Here is a 21,357-nt window from a genome sequence, read left to right on the forward strand (position 1 = left end):
ATTTTCAGTAACTTAAAAATTAATGTAAAGATTCGGCTAAATTACACTTTTGGTCTTTTATCTTTATTTTAGGTTTTAAAAGTTTCATGTTGGTCCATCATCTTTTCTTTAAGTTTCAAGTTAAAAGTTTCAAATTAGCCTCTCAAGTTTGGTCTCGGTCATGTTCCATGTCATTTTGTTTTAATTAAAAAAATAAAATAAAAACATAAGAGACCAACTTGAAACCTAAAATAAACACAAGAGACCACTTGAAACCTAAAAATTCATGTAAAGATTTTAGCTTAATAAATATTACAATTTTTTTCAATATTCTATTTTTTCACAATGTTTGTTGTATATTTTTATCGGAAGATATTGTTTCTTTTATTTGCTTTGTTGTTTTTGCTATGGAAATGCAAAATCTCATCTGAACACTGTTAGAGGTGTTTAAATTCAAACCGATTCAAATAAAAACAACAAATCTGTTCAGAAAAAAAATAAACGATTCAAAAAAACTGAAATCTGCAAAAAATTGAATATTCTGGATTGTTTGGAATTTTTTTTTTGAAAACTGCTGGATCGGATTTTGGATTGATTTATTCTAAAGTAATTCATATGTTATTTTGATATATAATTTATCTATATATCAATGTCACATAAAAGTATAACTAAACTATTTTAAAAAAACATTATATTCAAATTCATAATTTGTTAAAGAAAAAATCATAAATTTGCAATAAAGATACAATTTTTGCCGCGTGCATCGCACAGGTAGAAATACTAGTTTTTTATTAACACTTTACACCTATTCTAATACTTTCCTTTCCAATATCTCCCGGTTAAACATAGATCTTTGAGAAGACAACGCGCACATGATTTGAAGTCCAAAATTGTTCAAACAATCGAGACCTAATATTTCCCTTTCGATATTACAAATAACACAGATGATTAGAACAATGAATCCAATTTCGGACAGAACAAAAAATAACACAGACGAAAGGTGTACGTCTCCAAATTATTCGACAGCAGTTGCATACTCAAATTAACTAGTCGTCACTACGTTCAGTCAGAGTCTTAAACACGTCAGATAAAGATAAAAAAACACCAATTTTTTAACAAGAACTTGAATAATTCACCGTACACACGTTCTAGTCAACATCTAACCACATATATATACCACAATTCATAAACCCCAGTAACTATAAAACACAACTTCAGTTTTAATGCGCGCGTAAAATCGTCTCGCGCCACACTTAGATCATTCGCCATACACCTGTTTCACTCAGTTCAACATCCAAACACGTAGCACACAATTCATAAACCCCGACTCCAAAAAAAGCTACAAATCATAACTTCAGTACTTAACTCGCGCTTAAAGCTCTCTCTCACCGCGATTTCAAACACACACTTTATTATTACACACCATTAAAAATCCATTCCCAACTCTCCAAGTTGTAGTAACCCTATCTGTATTGTCTTATGTTTCTTTATTATGCAGAAAAGTGTCATTCTCACACACACACTCATGTCTTCTTCTGATAATCCACTCGTAATCTCATTTTTCACTTTGAAGCAAAAAATCACACGGCGGGAATCACTTTAAACGATAATAATCACTTCCAGAAAAATTCAGAAAAATAATTAGAAATTACAAAAAAGAAAAAAACATAAACACAAACACACGCGCACATTTTCTTCTTCTGTTTTCAACTTTTCATTCTCTTATATTTTCTCTCTTATTTTCTCTCAGAAAAAAACAAAACCCTAACATTGTGAAATTTCCCCTTTTTCTTCGTTCTTCAATCTTCTTCAATGGCATTGCCTCCAAATTCCGACGAAAACGGCGGAGGAGTTGCCACCGAAGAAGACACCACCATTGATATTCACACAACCCATGGAACCCCCATTCGCTACCTCCCTCTCGATCATCTATACTCCTCTACATCACCGTGTAGTGGTTCTTCCAATGTCATGTCAAAAAAAGTTAAAGCTCGCAAACTCAATAGCGAGATTCAGTTCAACAACGGCGAAATCGATTCATCGGTTAACGATGAGGATGATGATGAGAAAGAGATTTCGAAAACGACGACGTCTTCTATGGTGGTTTATGATAAACCACCGCTTCTGTATGTCTACTCTCGGAGACGAAAGAGGAGCTCGTTTCCGGCGTCAGAGAGGACGGTGTTGAAAAGAAGGAGAATTGGGAGTAATGAACTGGAAAGTTTGGGGATTGACTGGAATTCTTTGGAGAAATTTGAAGGACCTAGATTGAGAGAATGTCGCAATCAATTTGGGAATTCTGCTGGGTTTAATGGGAATAATAGTAATAAGAAGAAGTTTGGTTCTGGTGTTAAGCTTCCTAAGTCCACGCCTGATTCTCACACTTTGAAGAGATGGGTCACGTAATTTCACTTTTTCTTTATCTATTGAAATTTTTATTTTTTATTTTTGGTAGTGTGTTTTGATTCTAGAAACTGATGAGTTTATTTGAAGTTCAATGTTTTTGTTTTTTTATTTGTTTTTAAAATAACCAATTTTGATATTGTTAGTAAATGTTAGCATTATGCTGTGAGTGAGAATCGAACCCTCGGTTGTTTTTATCACTCGGCTCGTTGCCACCTAACCATCCTTATAAACCCTAAATTAACCTTATATTCCTTATTTGAAGTTCAATGGTGCTTAGATGGTTAGCTCTATGAGTTGGTTTTAGGGTTTATGATTTATGTCTGGTTATGTGAATGTTAAATCTTGTTGTGGTTTCTGATGAGGAATTGTTGTTTGTGATCTTTCGGAATGTGGTTTTTGTTCAGATTGTAGATGAACTTTGCTTGAATGTTCAGGGAGTACTTAGTTTTGTGAATAAGGCCGAGTGATGTTGTTAATGCGTATCTGTGGTTTCTGTGTGGTAGGGAGAAGGAAATCTTACATTAATTTTATCTGCACTTATTGCAGGTTGAGCTTTGATGATGCCGATCCCGAGGCTTTTGTCGGACTGAGATGCAAGGTAATCTTCTGCAACCTTTGGGTTATTAATTGTTGGGCGGAATATATGATGCATCAAGTTTTAAATTGTGCACGATATACTACTGCCGTTAGATTGGTATCAAATGACAGATTTACAACTATCGTACGGGTACTACTGCCGTTAGGTTGATATCAAATGAGAAACGTAGACTAATCTAACGGTTGTAATATATGGTGCACACAACGTTATTCAAGAATGGATGTTTAATGTAAATGTTTCCTTAATAATTGTATATTTATTTATTCTGCTGAGTCCTTTATATAACTACAGTTCATCAATTTCAACTTTTTCTCTTGCAGGTTTACTGGCCAATGGATTCAAAATCGTACACTGGCATAGTCAAACGTTACGATAGGGAAGCTAAGATACATCATGTACGCACTTATCTAAATTATTGCTCAAATGATTTGAATAGTTTTGAACACAATGTTATGTGCAATTGCGACTATGTGTGTTTGACGATGTTGCACATATTATTTGAGATTTCATCCTTTCATTATTAAATATTTGCAGATCGAGTATGATGATGGAGACGAGGAAAAATTAGTTCTTTCAAACGAAAATGTTAAATACCATGTTTCCCGTAACGATATGCAACGTTTAAAATTGAGTTACGCCAAAGTTCGTGACAATAATGTCTCTGATTATGATGTTGAAGAGATGCTTGCACTGGCTGCAAGTATGAACGACTGTCAAGACTTTGAGCCTGGGGATATCGTATGGGCCAAGCTTACAGGTTTATGCTCAATCTTGTCCAGTTGTTTCATTCGCAGATTATTGCATGTGGATATATTTTATTGAATTGATTTGTCTTAATTTAAAGGATTTGCAACGGCCTTTAAGAAACTTTTATTATTATTATTATTATTTTTATTTTCTGTGATTCCATATGTATACTTTTGAAATTTATATGGCATATTAGTAACTTATGTGTGTTTCATACCGAAGTAGCTAGGTACACAGTCTCTACTTTGCCAATTACCTTGTTTGTTTATTACTTGCATTTTCAGTAAAAATTAGATCTGTTAATTTTGTAACTGCTAAAATGGATGTGCCCTTTTTATTTTGTTTATGTTTATTTTGCAGGTTATGCAATGTGGCCAGCTGTTGTTTTGGATGAATCACTTGCTAGCAATTGTAAGGGTTTAAAAACGTTCATAGGGGGGAGATCAGTTCCTGTCCAATTTTTTGGCACTCACGACTTTGCAAGGTTTGACATTCTGTTAACATTAAGAAAATTTTAGTTTTCGATATTAAGAAACTGTGTCCTTTTAAGACTAACCATACTCTTCCTTCTTCTAGAGTTCGAGTGCAACAGGTGAAATCATTTCTCAGTGGACTCCTAACCGATCTACACTCAAAGTGCAAGAAGCAGAGTTTCATTGAAGGTATAGAAGAGGCAAAAAGGTAATATTAATCATGCCCTTTCATTTCTCTTTAATGTTTCTCACCCTTACTAACTAGAACATCAAACGATGGAAACTTTAATGCATTGCCTTTGCAATTTTGCTGGTTGTACTGTTTCTGGTTCACATTTATTAATATGATAACAGTATAGTCTTGATTCTCTGTAATGTAGCACTTTGAGTTATTTGCCTTGATACTCAGTTTTGAAGATTTTTCAGATGGTTGCTCTAAATTTGTTGGTTTTACAACTATTTCACTTAAACAGGTATTTAAATGCACTGGAGCTTCCCCTGGGGATGATAGAATTGCGGAAAAGATGTACAACTGATGACTGTAACAATGTAAGTGGAGAGGATGGAGGATCTACAGATTCAGGTGAAGACTATATAAATGACAAAGGGACTTGGGAAGCACTTCAAAACACCGTCTCTTTTCCTTATAAAGTGGGAGACGTGCAGATTCTAAGCCTTGGTAAATTTTCAATTTCCTAGTACTTCATATTTTTAGGAATTTCTTCAACTAACCTTTTTGTTTTCTGACAGGATCTCTTTTTTGGTTGATGATTGCTTCATATAGCTGTTTTCTATTTTCCTTTGTGATTCCAAGAGAACCATCAAAACATAACTTATTTTTTTAGTTTACTTTAAATCTCTATTTTTCCACTTGAGTGTTTGGAAAAGGCTACCTTTGAATAACTTTATTATTTTAGATGATAGTAGCTAGATAGAGTGGTTAGGTTAGGAGTCACATTGTTATGCTAAACAATGTTGATTCATCAACCAGTCATATGATGCCGCGTGTATAAAAACCGTTAACATTCTTTTGTTGATATTGTATCCAAGATTGAACAAGCCCTACAGTACAATATAGAGTATGCTGAATTTTCATTTTCAACAATAGTTGTGGGTGGGTTTTTGGGGTAACTGTGTGTTACTTCTTGATTATTTGCAATTTGGCGAAGCCAAACGGACATCTAGCCATAAGGATGTTAACAGTTTTTTCTTTTTCAGGAAATATAGTTGGAGATTCTACAGCTTTTCGGAATGGAAAATCCATCTGGCCTGAAGGGTACACAGCAATGAGGACGTTCACTTCAGTTACAGGTGAAGCTTTTTTGTGTGGTTTTGATTCAGGATGTTTGCATGTCATTCTTTTGTTTGATTTTTTGAATGTTCAAAAGAAATATTAAACATGTCATATCCTTCTTATTTGAATATTTTAATGCCAGTTATTCTGATTATTTATTCCTCCTTTTTTGTTCTTTTTGGTTGTTTAGACCCTAAAGTATCCGTTCCGTATAAGATGGAGGTTTTGAGAGATCCAGAATCCAGATTCAGACCACTATTTAGAGTGACAGTTGATGGTGGTGAGCAGGTTGGTTTTTACTATTAAGATATGACTTTGCACTTATAGACATGTGTTTCTCTGAAAATTCTATATTGAATTATCCGATGCGTATACTTCTGTTTCTATTTTTTGGTATTATCCTCAAGGGATATCTCTTTTCACCTTCTCGGACATGCAACATAAATAAAGCAGAAACTTTCATAATATTAGAGAGTCAAGAATCTCCTCTGAAAAAGCAATTGTCAGCCACACACAAAAGAGAACAGAAATCACACTAGAAGCTGTTACAAATCCTCCATATAATAAAAGAAATACAGTGAAATATTTGCTTCATAACTGTCCTACCGTTTAATTGTCCTATTACTAATTCTACACTGTTTATTTTCTTATTTCTCCGAGAATACACAAGCCACATTTTAGGCTTGCTTTTATGCATGATCCAGCACCTGGCCCACATTTTTTTTTGACTTTGGGCTCTAACTGTCAGTTTTTTCCCTGTCCTTTTTAAAATGTTTTTTTCTTCAGTTTTGTCTCTGAAGAAAAAAGTTAAAACTTATGTACAATATGCCGCTTTGATAGCAGGATTTATGGGTTGGTTTATTAATTGTTAAATTGCTTAACTAACTTACTTTAAGTTTTTACTTGGGTTTTCCCTTGTCTTGCAAGTGATAATAGAAAATAACTTCTAATGCCCATGACTTGTATTATTCTTGTTGTAAATGTTTTTCTGCAGTTCAATGGTTATACACCGTCTACTTGCTGGAATCAAGTATACGAAAGGATAAAGAAATTGGAAAAGGTTGTTTCTGAAGGTTCTGTTGCTGATGGTGGGGTAGAAAGTGGCTATGAATCTGGCTCTGATATGTTTGGTTTCTCCAAACCGGAAGTGGCTGAACTTATAAAGGTGTGCTATTTAATTATATGTTAATTCTTAGATTTGAACTGGAACGTTAAGTCAATATTTTGGAAATTAGTGAATTGCCTAGGAAATATATTACTTTATCCCATAGGAGACTTGGTGAAATAAAGATAGTTTGGAAATATAGCTCAATGGTGTCAACTGTCAATCCTTCCATATACTTGAATCTACCTCGGGGGATAAGACTTGGTTATTGTTGTATCTAGAAGTTTGCGCTTTGTAGTTGATGTCAATCTACTCCCCGTCTCTTCTGCTATTGCTCTTTTTTAGCTTGTTATTTGCTGCACCAGGACCATTTTTAAGTTTCCGTATTCTATAAAGAAAAAGTTTAGCTTCATACTCTCGCCCTCTCTTTCGTTTTGCAGTATGTTATCTTCAAAAGTTATTGATCTAACCCTATGTGTTTTTACTATAAAATGCACATACTTTTTCAACTTTTGTACCTGATCCTTGATATTCACTGAAAATTTGTATTATTTCCAGGGATTATCTAAATCCAAAGTCTCTTTGAAGAAATCAATCCGCAAGTCAGGTTCCAGATTGCCTCTCGGTTATAGACAAGTTCATATTAATTGGTTTGATCTCGATAAGTGCAATGTGTGCCATATGGATGAGGTACTGACCCCCCTCCCCTAATCCTATAAAATTCCTGTTCTTTCAAGGAAAATAGAAATATTATTTCTCTTGCTTGATTGCTAATATTCTTATTCTATGCCTTGCTTGCTAATCACGAGTTATTTATGTTGTAAGGAGTACGAGAACAATCTGTTTCTGCAGTGTGACAAATGCAGAATGATGGTATGCCCCCTATAAATCTTTATACTTCACCCACCCCACCCCCCCCAAATAATCTTTATATTTCATTTATTGATATGGAGCTGTGAATTGTAATGTTCACTCAGGTCCATGCTAGATGCTATGGAGAACTGGAACCTGTTAATGGAGTGCTATGGTTATGCAACTTATGTCGTTCGGGTGCTCCTCCCCACCTTGTTGCTTATGTCCACTCATAGGTATTCTGGGACTCTTTGATATTCTTGTTGTGTTTTAACTTTTAAGTTTTATTACATGTCATTGATTATTTTAATGAAATTTTTTCTAGGTGGTGCAATGAAGCCTACAACGGATGGCCGGTGGGCTCATTTGGCTTGTGCCATGTGGATACCTGGTTTGTTTGTCTGCCTTTATGTACTCTTTTAGACTCTAGTTTGTTCATGTTTGCTAAGGGTTATAATTTCTTGCCAGAAACTTGCTTAGCTGATGTCAAGAGAATGGAGCCTATTGATGGTTTGAGTAGAATCAGCAGGGTAGGCCTTTATAACTAAAGCAGTACCTTCTTGTCTTTCAAACTTTTCATGCTGTGAACATTTTTATTATTTTTTATTTTTTATTTTCGTCCAATTGCTTCTGTCACACTGATCATGTTGAGTTCTATATTCTATATATGTACATATATCAGCTGGTTTTCTAATTGCTTTCCCTTTAATCATGTAAATTTTGCATCTGAACAGGACCGTTGGAAGTTGTTATGCAGCATATGTGGTGTATCTTATGGTGCCTGCATCCAAGTAAGTTTTTAGATAAAGAATTATTGAAGTATATTTTTCCTCGGTCAATTGGCCAAATCAACCTGAAGCACCACATCTGAATGAAATAAACCACAACAAAAGCCACCTTATGCCCGAAGAAACATTCAAAATACACGAGTTTCACTTTCATTTTTTGAAAATGTTATATTGATGTATTTATGTACAGTACAGGTGCATCAGGCTACATCTAATCGAAACCATTCATCTAAATTTGTATGGTCAATATTAGCTTCATTTGTCTCTCACTTGATACACGTTGTATGCAAGAAAACATGCATACAGTACACAATGCATGGAGCTTGGCTAATATTTATATACTAAGCAATTTCTTATAGTTTACTAAATTATGATGTTTGTTTCTTTCCAAATGTCAATTCTTCATGTAGTGTTCAAACAATTCTTGTCGAGTAGCATATCATCCACTCTGTGCACGTGCAGCTGGTCTTTGCGTTGAGGTATTTTTCCCTTAAAAGCGTGGTGTTGGCTTCGATACAATAATTAGCTTAAAAAGTTGATTTGATTGTGCATTTATTTATTTTTTAAAATTTTATGATTTATAGCTTGAGAATGAGGACAGGCTCTATCTACTTTCCGTAGATGATGATGAGGATCAGTGCATTCGCTTACTTTCTTTCTGCAAGAAACATAGGCAACCGTCTCATGATCATACTGTAGCTGACGAACGTGTGCCGGTTATTGGTCAATGTTCAGACTATGAACCACCACCCAATCCATCTGGTTGTGCCCGAAGTGGTATGATATTGGAAATTTATTTTACTTATGCAATTTGTCAATTTTATATCTTTTTTCTTTCTTAATCTCCCGCAACCAATGTAAAACTAAACAGAAGTTGCGTGTGGTTACTCTTTGTTAATTTTCTGTTATACAGTTATACCCACTGTCTGTGGCTTCCCTTGTACTTATCTATTTTATAGAAATTCTTGTTCATGTTCAATGTTTTGGAGTTAACAATCTTGGCAGAGTTTCAAATTATATACCGCGGTCCACATCAAACTAATGACCTGAGCCCTCAAATCACATTGCTTTCAATTTTTGTTATTTTACATTAATAATTTGGTTTACAATCAACTGCGTATCGTTGCAAGAGTCTTTTATGGGCACATGTGGGAAGGGAAATAGTTGTGTGCTAAGAGCAGGGTGGTAGTAATAGGCCTCCTATCGCTAGGACTTGTGTTAGAAAGAAGCATAGAAATCAAATAAGTGTTGGGCAGAAGTTATGTAATATTAGTAGGCAATTTATATATTATTATTATTATTATTATTAAATGTTGTATGTGCAGTAACTGCTGTAGAAAGTTAGAATAATAAATATAGGCTGAAAGGGTAAAGGGAGGGGCATTTGGTTGTTTTATGTTTGGTTGGTTGGGAGAGACTAAGCTCTCTAATTCCTAGAGGTTGGGAGAGCATATGATTAAGGCTGTTTTTTTGCATAAATACTTCTTAAATTCAACCTGAGGCCATGGCATGCATAAGATTAAAGGATATGTTCCCTGTTTGTGCATTGAAAATTTAAAGCTTGGGGAAAAGGGTGTGGTTGTACATTGCTTTGGGGATGGAAGGTGAATTAGAATATTAGATGGATTTCTTGTTCTATTTGTTTTGGTCTTTCTTTCTCCTTTATAATAAATTGTGCAATTCAAATAGTTAAAAATGAATTTGTTTAACGAGGTCTGTGTTTATTCTTTTTTGGGCAGAGCCATATGATTACTTTGGTAGGAGAGGCCGAAAAGAACCTGAAGCACTTGCAGCTTCATCACTGAAACGTTTGTTTGTGGAGAATCAACCTTACTTAGTTGGTGGATACTGCCAACATGGGTTGTTGAACGACCTAGAGCCTTCTGGCAGAGGAGTCTGCTCTAAATTCTTTTGCAGCGAACAGAGACTGAGAACCTCTATGGTTGATGCTGCTGACAGCATACTTACTGTTGCTGAGAAATATAAGTACATGAGGGAAACCTTTCGGAAACAGTTAGCATTTGGTAAGAAATGTTGTCTTTGATATTTTTGAAAGTGGTGGGGTGGGGAAAAGGAAAGTTTTTATTTTTAGTAGAGTGTTAGCTATTACTGGCATGGTGGGTTGTAATTTAAGATTTAGCCATGTAGTGATCCCGTCTTAAAACACATTTGTTTTTTAAATTTAAGGGAAATCAAGAATTCATGGATTTGGCATCTTTGCAAAGCATCCATATAAAGGCGGAGACATGGTAAAGACAAATATATTCTATCTGAACGACCCTCATTTTATTATAGCATTTCACTTTTAAAGGACAGACTTCTTGATTTTGTTTATTCAGGTGATTGAATACACTGGTGAACTTGTTAGACCTTCTATAGCTGACCGGAGAGAGCGGTTTATATACAATTCTTTGGTGGTAAGTGTTTTTGAATCATCAATTGTTAGGAACATAGGAAAGTAATTTGAAAATAAGAAAGAACATATTTTTATTGGAAGAGTGTGAAAGGAGAGAGGTCTGTCCTCCAAGGTTTTCCTTATCTAACAAAGGATTTTCCCTTTCACAAAATGCTATAAAGTGTACATAGTTCCCTCTTCTATTCTTATTTATGCAATTTATACACGATATCCCTTCTAAGTAACTGGCTAACTAACTACCCTAATATCAAATGTACTAGTATAAAGATTGACATTGTTGAGGGACATCTTATTTGTCTCGAAATGATGTGTTAAAATGTTGAACTGTAGTGGAACCTTTTATTGTCAATATGAAGCAGAGATGTTACAACTATTATACCTTTTGGAATGTTTAAGTATATGCTTGTGCAGGATTTAGTTAGTGACTTGTGTCTCTTTCCCGTATGCAGGGTGCTGGAACATATATGTTTCGGATTGATGATGAACGAGTCATCGATGCCACTAGAGCAGGAAGCATTGCTCATTTAATTAATCATTCCTGTGCAGTGCGTCCTTTCCCCCTTTTTTGTTTTTATCATTTTACTATTAAGCCATTTCCTACTTGTTAAACACTGTCTTTTCAATCTACATTCTTCATTTAATGTTTGAATTTCACTTCATTTTGTTTTTAAACTTGCGATTTTTAGCTAACTATTTTAGGACTGGAGTATGGAGGGTTTCTAACTTATAATTTTGAGGATAGTTATTTTGAGAAAACTTTAGCCTTGTCATGGCATATTAACAGATTTCTTGCTTCTAGACATTGTTACATGAACTTCGATGAATAGTATTTTGTGTGGAACAATTTGATTAGGACCCACAAAACTGTCACCATACTACATAGGTGCCCCATCAAATGAAAATATATTCCATCTGATCCTTTTGTCAAACCTTTGTTCTACATTGACTTCAGTTTGGAAATACTGCAATTCGACTTGTGTATTTGCTGGAGAAGCTATACAACAGTTTTTTTTTTCATTGCTGAAGAAAATAATCAATTGCTTATCTATATTGTTTTTTTCTTATGCAGCCAAATTGCTATTCAAGAGTCATTAGTGTTAACGGCGATGAGCATATTATAATATTTGCAAAGAGGGACATTAAACAATGGGAAGAGCTTACATATGATTATAGGTTTCTTTCTTCTTCAATGAGTAACACTACATTCACAAAAAGAACCATACAAAACTTGGTTTTGTGTTGGTTTTAATTGTGTGTAGCATTAAAGTTTCCAAATAAATTATAATTCTTCATAATTTAATATTGTGCTGATTTTCTTTAATTCTTGTGATAGATTTTTCTCAATAGATGAACGGCTTTCTTGTTACTGTGGCTTCCAAAAATGTCGAGGTATAGTAAATGATACTGAGGCAGAAGAGCGAGCTGCTACTGTATACGCACCGCGGAGTGAATTAGTTGATTGGAAAGGAGAATGAGGTAAGCAACATTTATCTTACTGTCTGACATCTTTGGTGAATATTGTACTTCAAAGCACCACTTTAATTGACATGGATTGTAGAGGGACCAGTGTATACTGTCATAAAATTTGGAGATGATCTCTGTTTTGCGGTCTTCTGAGTGGAATTTCTTAAGGCTTTGTGGTTCACTTTTTGTGCGTAGTCAAACTTTAAGGAAGCTTGCCGATTATTGTTATTTTGGGTAGCGGGCGGGGGATGGTTGAATTTTTAGTGTGGTTTGTTTTTTGTATCATTACTCTGTACAAAACCGTATATCTATTTCTGTTGTTTGCCATCTATTCCTTGGTTATGATTTCTTGTGAAGTTTTCCTTTTGGCTTTGGAGATTCTTTTTGGTTAAATCTTTTTTCTTATATCTATTGAGGATATTCTGTTTCTTCTAAATTTTCATGCTCTTCCTTCAATACCGTTATTATTAAAGAGACCTGATGTGAACATACTAACTCCCAAAAAACATGGGTTTGATTGTTTGTTGGCATTGCTAATAGAGTCAAAATTTGACTCCGATTCTAAACTGGTTGTATGAAGATTCCTACTGATTATAGATATGGCCAAAGTAGTTCTTATAAAGCTTCAATAACCCTTGCCCTCACCTCTTGAGTTAGCTTTTGGGTTGAATTAGGTTCTTTTTTTGGTCAATGGTTGAGTTACATCTAAATTCCACATCCTAAGATATTGGAGCCTATTGTAGATTTGTTATTAAGCCACCTGTATTTTTCGTGCTGAAGATGTTGAACCCTAGACATAAGGGGGCATTGTTATTGGGTGACCCATGTTTGTTTTAGTGGGAGCTCTTTTGAGTGAATATACATTTATTTTGTTTCATATGTTTGATCCTTAATTTTTGTGTAGTCGTGTACTTCTGTTCTGTCCTTCCTTGAAAATTTATTCATTCAATACAAAATTAATGCTAGTTTCTTGGAGAGAAATTTGGTCACTTGCTGAAGGATAATTGTAAGAAGAAAGTAATAAGAAAAATTATCCGTCAGTCTATATGCTAATGGACCCATAGAACCTTAAATTGTCTTGTCTCTCGTGTCCTTAATCCTGATGTAGCAGGTCATGTCTTTTTCCCATGGCTTGTCTTTCTCCGAGCTTTCTTCTCTCAATGTCGTGATTAAATTGGTTCTGTGCCACACCATTTATTTGTTTTGCTTTCATTTGTTGTCTGTTGAGATGCAAGAAACACCTATTGTTTGTTCAAAACCCATCATTTCAATTTCAAATTCAGCAGTTATCTACTTTTGCTAGTCTTTATTCCGTCATACCTCTCCTCTGCTTTTCATTGTTTTTATTTTGTTTTGCAGATTTTAAATCATAATATTATGCCATGGATTCTTGAAGATGGACCGTTTGTCCAACAAATTCTGTCATGGATTCTGCCATTTTTCTGAAAGTGTAGTGTTGTACATTAGTCATTTGATTCTCTCCATTAATTCATAACCCCAACTGAGCTGTTTATGTTGGCTCAAGGTGGTTCCTTGATATTCTGGTTATGGTAATCAGAAAGACAGCATTTTTTTACAAATGATTTCATTTGAAATTCATTCCTATAATTTAGGCTTCTATTAAACCTCAACCAACTTGCCACTGAATAGGTACACTTGAAGTTACAAACCTTCATTAAAATGTGAAGATATTGAGAATGTGAGTGTATGTAATGGCAGATTGTGTCAAATTGCCTCTTGAACTGTGAAATGATAATAAATGTATACATACAACTAGCAAGCATGGAATTTCTTAAACTTTATAAACTCTCTTTAGGTCATATCTCTGGTCATTATGAGATTTGAATTTTTCCTGTACTCCTCTCAAGCCAAAGGCTATCAGGCCTGACATGTGGATGATATGGGTGGATCCAATAACAGATCTAGGAAAGGCTCTCATACAATCTCAGGTTTTAAGTTTTCTCAACTCCACAAAACTGACTCATGATGTGAGTATTGTCTAAGCTTTATAAGTTTTGTTTTGGTTATATCTATAGTCAATGTGAGACTTGTGTATTTTTGGATAAGATACAATTGAATAAAAAAAAATTGCGGCTTATTATTAAAATTTAATTTATGATATGATATAGAATCGTTTGATCTATTTGGTTGATTTTACTATTTTCACAACAGCTTTAGGTGTTAATTTTATTTGTTTATTAAAATATGTAAGATTTTCTTAAGTGTAATAATTATGCAATGATAGTGTAAACAATTTTACACATAAGGCCAGTCTTATTTAAACATTTTCGACAGTATAAATAGATATATTTCAAGCAGTAATGCTATGATATGACACAATGCTGGATTATGATTAAACATCTAAAAAAAAGGTTTACACTATCAAAATATATTTATTAAACTCTTGAATGTTTATTTACTTTTTGAATTTAATTTATATATACTGTCAGTGTAAAGATATTTTACACATGCGTCCAATAATATACCAACACATCATGTATGGTGTTTAAAAACACATGATGTGTCACATTCATTAAATAATGTGGCAACACATCATTTGATGCATGTGTAAAAAAACATTACACTAACAATGCATACAAATTAAATTTTTAGTTTTTTTTTTTTTATCAACAATGTTTATTTAGTTAAAATGTAGAGCTTTTGGTTATTTTTAGGGTCTGTTTGGTTAAAGGAGTTGTGGCTTTAGTTTAAATTATACTTGTTTGGTTCAATTTTTTGGGATAATTTCTTAACCCACACCCCTAAGTTTACCCAAGCATGTCGGTAGTGTATTTTTGACAGATTTGAGCATATAGGGGGACAGATTGAGAAATTATCTTTTTTGTAGGTGAAGGGAGAGTATCAAATTCTCTCCTAAACCAATTCTAGCTCCCCTCCAAAAGTGGAGAAATTTGGAGTGGAGAGAATATTTGTTTAAATTTTGGACTTTTAAGTATTAGAAGGGTGGGAAATATAATTTAAATTTTCCCTCCATTAAAATCTCTCGGCTCCTCCCATCAAACCAAACACAATATTTTAAAATCTTCCCCCCCCCCCCCCCCCCCCCCCCATTCCCTTCCCTCTATTGAATCTTGAATAAACTGCCCCTAAAAGTTGTTAGTTTGGCAATTTAGTTTATTGAAGTAATATAATATATATAATATAATAACATTTGTTCTCTTTGAATTTTTATTTTAATATCATAAAATTATATTTTGGTCAGTCCATTTTAAAGTATTATGTACTCCCTGGTAAGGTTTAAGCATATTAGTATATTTAGATTAGATATATGGTCATTGTTTTAAGACAAAATAAAACTTTTAAGTCAGGCTATAAAAGAGGTCTTTATTAAGTAAATAGATTTTAGGGTAGTGTTTGAAAGCTTATTTGAATTTATCTTGTAATAATTATAAGCTAAGACCTTTTTTTTTTTTTTTTTTTTTTTTTTTCAGATTATTTATAAAAAATCACTGTTTTTTATTTCTAAAAAGCAATTACTTTTATGATTTTTTGTGTATGTTTCAGCTTTGGGAAATAATCACAATATGAAAACTAATCTTAATAGTATTGAAAAGCTATTTTAGTAGCTTATGAGTTGAGAAATAATCTATTTGCAATTAGTGATAAATGATAGTGATAAATGATAATTAATGTTTAAAAGGTAATTTTATGGTTGTAAACAGTAGCAAATTGGTTTTAAATTCACAAAAAAAATATCATTTGATTATTTTATGTAAAAATCAGTTTTTCAATTTTACACACAGACTCTTGGTGTAACAGGGTACCATAATTGCATTAAAAAGAATTATTTTGAGTTTTTTAGGATTTTTGTTTTTCTTGGCTTTCTTAAACAGATCCAGTCCATTAAATATTTTTTAATTCCAAGTCTAATGTGTTATCTGCCATAGGTTTCTTTAAGGCCTCTCTAAACCTTTCAAAGATTTGGTTTGGATAGAGAAATTTGAGAAACAAACACCGTCCGCTACTTGAATATGAGATAGTGTTTGAGAAAAGAAATTTTCTTTGGTTTGACTTGTTAGTGTACTTCAAAGTGTATTATTCAGTGGACAAAAAAAAGTATGTCATGGGTGAAAATATTTGTCTTATAGAATCTGTTTACTTATATGATATAATTTATTTATGGTGTAACCTAACCTTTTAAAAGTCTGGTTGATTATAGTTTATTTTGCAATAAGGCCTTCAAAATAAATAAATTTAAATGTATTCCCAAATATGGTCATGGTTTCAAGTCTTAAACCAAGTTATTGAGCTCAAATGATTAATGAGCTTCCCCTAAGAATCGTTTGAAAGACACGAGTTCAATTCTTAGGAGAAACAATTTTTGGTTAGATTTTACTTATCTTTCGGCCGAACTCCAGATTACTAGAGCTTATTCCCCTGAGAACCGTAGGGATAACACACAAAAAAACGGGTTCAAGTGGATTATAATCACTCTAGAAGGGGACAATTTGGTGATTGTAATCAGGTAGATTATAATGAAGAAAGACCTAGTGCAGAGGGCAAAATCACTCTGGCAGGGGTGAACTGGACTAACTAGTAACTACCGTTGATAGTGAACCAGTATAAAAATACTGTGTCTTTCTTCTTTCCCTTATATCCTTTTACTTGCTTGTCCAAACTCTATGGTTTAACTTCACGTTTTCAATCTGCTTTAAAATGAAGTTAAATGGTTTGGTAAAGAAGACAACTAAAATCTTTAAAAGGATTAAAAGCTTTCAAAGAAGGAACCATATAAAAGATGACGAGTTCATTCTCCAGCACTGCCAACTCATTGTCCCGACACAGGTAAGTCCTCTTCTGATGAGTTATTTGTGAGTCTTTTAACATAGACATTCGTATAGCGCTTAGAAAAGGTATTAGATCTTGCAACATTCTCTGTATAAATGTGTCATACTCAATTTTTTTCTTCATTTGCTACATTTACATCTCAGTTATTTGATGTAGAAATTTTGAAATTTTTTCAAGAGTCTCTAAAGTTTCAAGTTGAAGGAAGTTGTTCTTGAGGAAATGAAAGTTCTTGAGAAGAGTAAAACTTGGAGGGTAATGACTTTTCCTTCGGAGAAGAATATGGTAGCATGTAAATGGTTCTACTCAAACATTTAGATAACATAAAATATAGATAACGTAGTGTAAAGGTACAAGGCCTGCTTGATTGCTAAAGGGTTTACTCAAACATATGACATTAACTACTCAGAAACTTTTGCTCCTGTTGCTAAATTTAACTCTGTTTGAGTTCTCTTGTCCCTGTCGGTGAACATGAACTGGCCTTCCAACCAAGCTTATGTGAAGAATGCCTTTTTTAGTGATGATTTGGAGGAAGAACTATACATGCATGGATAGTCCTCCTGGCTTCATAGACAAGTTTGATTCAAGACAATTCCTTACAAATGTCACTATATGGTCTCAAGCTATCTTAAAGGGCTTGGTTCTAAAAAATTCACTTAGTCAATTAAAAGACAAGGGTATATGTAGGGACAACAAAACCATTTATTATTCACAAGATTTTTCAATGGTGGTAAGTTTGCAATTCTAATTGTATATGTGGGTGGCATTATCCTTAACCAGGAGATGCCATAGTTGAGATAGAGAGATTGAAGAAAAGCTTGACAAAAGAATTTGAGTCAAAGAATTAGGCATGCTGAAATACTTTCTTGGCATAGTGGTTGCGCTCAAATAAAGGAATTGCGATCTCTCAGAGAAAATACATTCTAGACCTTTTGGAAACTGAGGTGAATCGGTGTAGACTAGCAGACACCTTATGGAACCAAATGCAAAATTTTGTTTAAAAGGTATTGAATAATGATCCAGTTGATATTAGAAGATGGCAAAGGTTTTCACGAGATTTATACTAGTTTACTATCCAATTAATAGTTAGTTCAATCCCTTCTAACTGAAGGATTTCCACCAACTGACCAACTGTTAAGAGTCCTACGTCGGATGTAAGATGACTTTAACATGAGTTTATAAGTATAGGCAATTCTCACCTTACAAGTCGGTTTTGTAAGGTTGAGTTAGACCCAACCCAAAATTTTAAAATGGTATCTGAGCCCCCTTCAAGATCCGGTAGGCCACCTGCTCTTAGGTTTCCACCTCCTCCAAGATCGTTGGGCCACCTGCTATCAGGTTCCTACTTCGGGCCAACCACCATTTATATCCACGTATCAAGCCTAATAGTGTTGGGCGTGACGAGGTGTGTTAAGAGTCCCACATCGAATATGAGTTTATAAGTAGAGTCAATCCTCACTTTACAAGTCAGTTTTCCACCTACTATCAGGTTTCATCCTCCTCAAAGATTCGTTGGGCCACTTGCTATCAGGTTTTTGCTATCGGGCCACCCACCATTTATATCCACGCATGACGCCCAATAATGTTAGGCGTGAGGGGGTGTGTTAAGAGTCCCACATCAAATATGAGTTTATAAGTAGAGGCAATCCTCACGTTACAAGCCGGTTTTGTAAGGTTGAGTTAGGCCCAGCTCAAAATTCTAAGATCAACAAACTCTGAAAATTGCTCTTTAGCCCCCTTGGTTGCTCTCAGGCCCCTCAAAGTGTCGAAATTGCCCATCAAAGCATTTCAGATTTTACAATACAAAAACGGAGCATTTCAGAAGTTACAATCCGAACACGGAGGATTTTGGAAGATAACTTCTGAAACAAACTGGTATATAAATCTCCTGCATTTTTTCTGGTTGTTTGTGTATGTTATGCAATTTTATGTATTTGTATGGATAAAACACTTGTTGTGTTGGATTGATGAAGTTGATGGATCAATTTGGATTAGGTCTTGGGAGTGGGCCTAAAGTGATTTATTCTCGATGTGAAATATTTGATGAGGATGAAAGGAAGGACTCACTTTACGTTTGATGGTGGAGAATAAGCCTAACAACCCCAACTTTGAGTTTGAACATCAAAAAACGTAACTAAACACTACTATTCTGGTTTTGCACTATATGCATGCATTTCGGAACGTAGGATCCAAAACATAAGTCAATTTCAGATTGTACAATCCGAAGCAAACTGAGAGCAAATTTAGGGGCATTTTAAGGTTTTTGGGGAGTCTGGCTGTGAAGCACGAAAAGCACGAAAACTCCTTAGGCGTGTCCGATGTCGGACAACGACCTGACACCAACACTTGTTATTTTACTGAATTATGTCATTTTCTCAAATTATTATCGGTGTCGACGTGTTAGTGTCATGTCCGGTGTCTGCGCTGTTGTTTTTAGGGGTAATCAGCTCATCTTATTCATTGATCATAAAGCCTTTTATAGGCAAAGTACAATAGCTTGCAGTCCAAGCCAACCAGTTGGCTGTGCAAGCCTGCAGGCAAGGCAAGGCAGGCCAGGCTTAGGCGCGCGCGCACATCTGCAGGCCAGCAGGCATGGCTTGGCTTAGGCTGCAGCCGATTTCTTATCATACAAGCTAACCAATATCCTAACATACCCTCCCTTAATTGAACACATACAAACACAAAAACAAATGTTCAATGTATCAAGCTATTAACATCACACATCCCTAAGCCCTCCCTTAACTTGCAAAAGGACTCCAGCTTCAAAGGCTTAGTGAGCAGGTCTGCTAACTGTTCTTCACTTCTGCAGTGAACCAACTCTATAGTTCCATCCTTAGTGAGATCTCTAAGGAAATGAAACCTAACATCAATGTGCTTTGATCTTCCATGCATAATTGGATTCTTTGAGAGCTTAATTGAGGAGCTGTTGTCACAATAGATCAAAATACACTCTGATTGCTTCATCTTCAAGTAATTCAGCACATTCTTCAACCAAATTCCTTGACAGGCACAGGCTGCAGCTGAGACATACTCTGCTTCAGTGGTTGACAAAGTCACAATTGGCTGTTTTTTAGAGGACCAAGAAATAGCACTACCTCCCAACATGAACACAAAACCTGTAGTGCTCTTCCTATCATCTAAATCACCAGCATAATCTGAGTCACACCACCCTTTCAAACACAAATCAGACTTGGAATTAGACCTGTACAGAATTCCAAACCCTAAAGTACCTTTCAGATATCTCATAATTCTCTTCACAGCAGTAACATGCATCTCAGTTGGTTTTTCCATGAACCTTGCCACCAAACATACTGAATAAGCCAAGTCAGGCCTTGTGGCTAGTAGATACATTAGACACCCTATCATTTGCTTATAGACAGTTGCATCTGTCCCTTGCTCAGTTTCATCTTTAACTAGTTTGCAACCAGGAACTATAGGGCTATTCACTTGATTACAATGTTCCATACCAAACCTAGACAAGATTTCTGCTGCATATTTCTGCCGAGTAATGAAAATTCCATGGCTGTCTTGATTAACTTCTACACCAAGGAAGAATCTCATCTTTCCCAAATCTGTCATAGCAAACTTCTTCTTCATAGATGACTTAAATTCATCCATTAATCTTTGATTGTTTCCAGTGTAGATCAAATCATCTACATACAAACTTACCGGCAAAATCTCATTCTTCATACCATATTTGACAAATAAGGTATGCTCATATGAACATTTCTCAAACTTCTCTACATTGAAGTAAGACTCAATTTTGCTGTACCAAGCCCTTGGAGCTTGCTTCAATCCATACAAGGCCTTCTTCAATCTATACACCATGGACTTATCCTTGCTGACATACCCTAATGGCTGACTTACATAGATGTTCTCAGTCAATTCACCATGTAAGAAAGCAGATTTAACATCTAATTGATAAATCTTCCATCCATTATTAGCTGCAAATGCTAGAATGGATCTGATAGTGTCCCATCTTGCAACTGGTGCAAAGACTTCATGATAGTCTATGCCATGCTTCTGTGTGTATCCCTTAGCCACCAATCTTGCTTTGTACTTATCAATTTCTCCCTTCTCATTATACTTTGTCTTATATATCCACTTCACACCAATGGAGTTACAACCAGCTGGTAGAGTAGTGAGCTCCCAGGTATCATTATTCTTGATTGACTCCATTTCAACATCCATTGCCTGTCTCCAAACTTCATGTTTCACCGCCTCATTGTAAGTAATTGGATCATTGTTAGTGTTAATCACTGCAAGATTATGCAGTTCCAACTCATCTTCATCAATTTCTGCAGCTTGACCAGTTACATAGTCATTCAATCTTACAGATGGTTTTCTTATTCTTGGACCAAGAGGTGAACTTCTCTCAGCTTCACTATCACTAGATGTTTCATTTACCACATTTTCATTGTTGATAGCT

General features: G+C 34.8%; 1 protein-coding gene across 1 annotated transcript; it reads left to right on the forward strand.

Annotated features, from left to right (window-relative positions):
• Positions 1 to 1,554: 1,554 nt before the first annotated feature.
• Positions 1,555 to 14,234, forward strand: LOC123892551 (histone-lysine N-methyltransferase ATX2-like). Its single transcript, XM_045942362.1, is given in 26 exon segments — positions 1,555 to 2,381; positions 2,932 to 2,983; positions 3,304 to 3,378; positions 3,518 to 3,740; positions 4,091 to 4,214; positions 4,307 to 4,411; positions 4,677 to 4,882; positions 5,422 to 5,514; positions 5,688 to 5,785; positions 6,492 to 6,662; positions 7,161 to 7,292; positions 7,428 to 7,475; positions 7,580 to 7,658; positions 7,661 to 7,690; positions 7,780 to 7,845; positions 7,923 to 7,984; positions 8,189 to 8,245; positions 8,653 to 8,721; positions 8,827 to 9,019; positions 9,982 to 10,266; positions 10,430 to 10,491; positions 10,582 to 10,659; positions 11,108 to 11,203; positions 11,728 to 11,831; positions 11,992 to 12,134; positions 13,482 to 14,234. Coding segments are annotated over 25 exon segments (3,240 nt in total). The 5' UTR covers positions 1,555 to 1,791; the 3' UTR covers position 12,134; positions 13,482 to 14,234.
• Positions 14,235 to 21,357: the final 7,123 nt, after the last annotated feature.

This window comes from Trifolium pratense, linkage group LG6 (genome assembly GCF_020283565.1).
Source record: "Trifolium pratense cultivar HEN17-A07 linkage group LG6, ARS_RC_1.1, whole genome shotgun sequence".
In the NCBI taxonomy this organism is placed as follows: domain Eukaryota; kingdom Viridiplantae; phylum Streptophyta; class Magnoliopsida; order Fabales; family Fabaceae; genus Trifolium; species Trifolium pratense.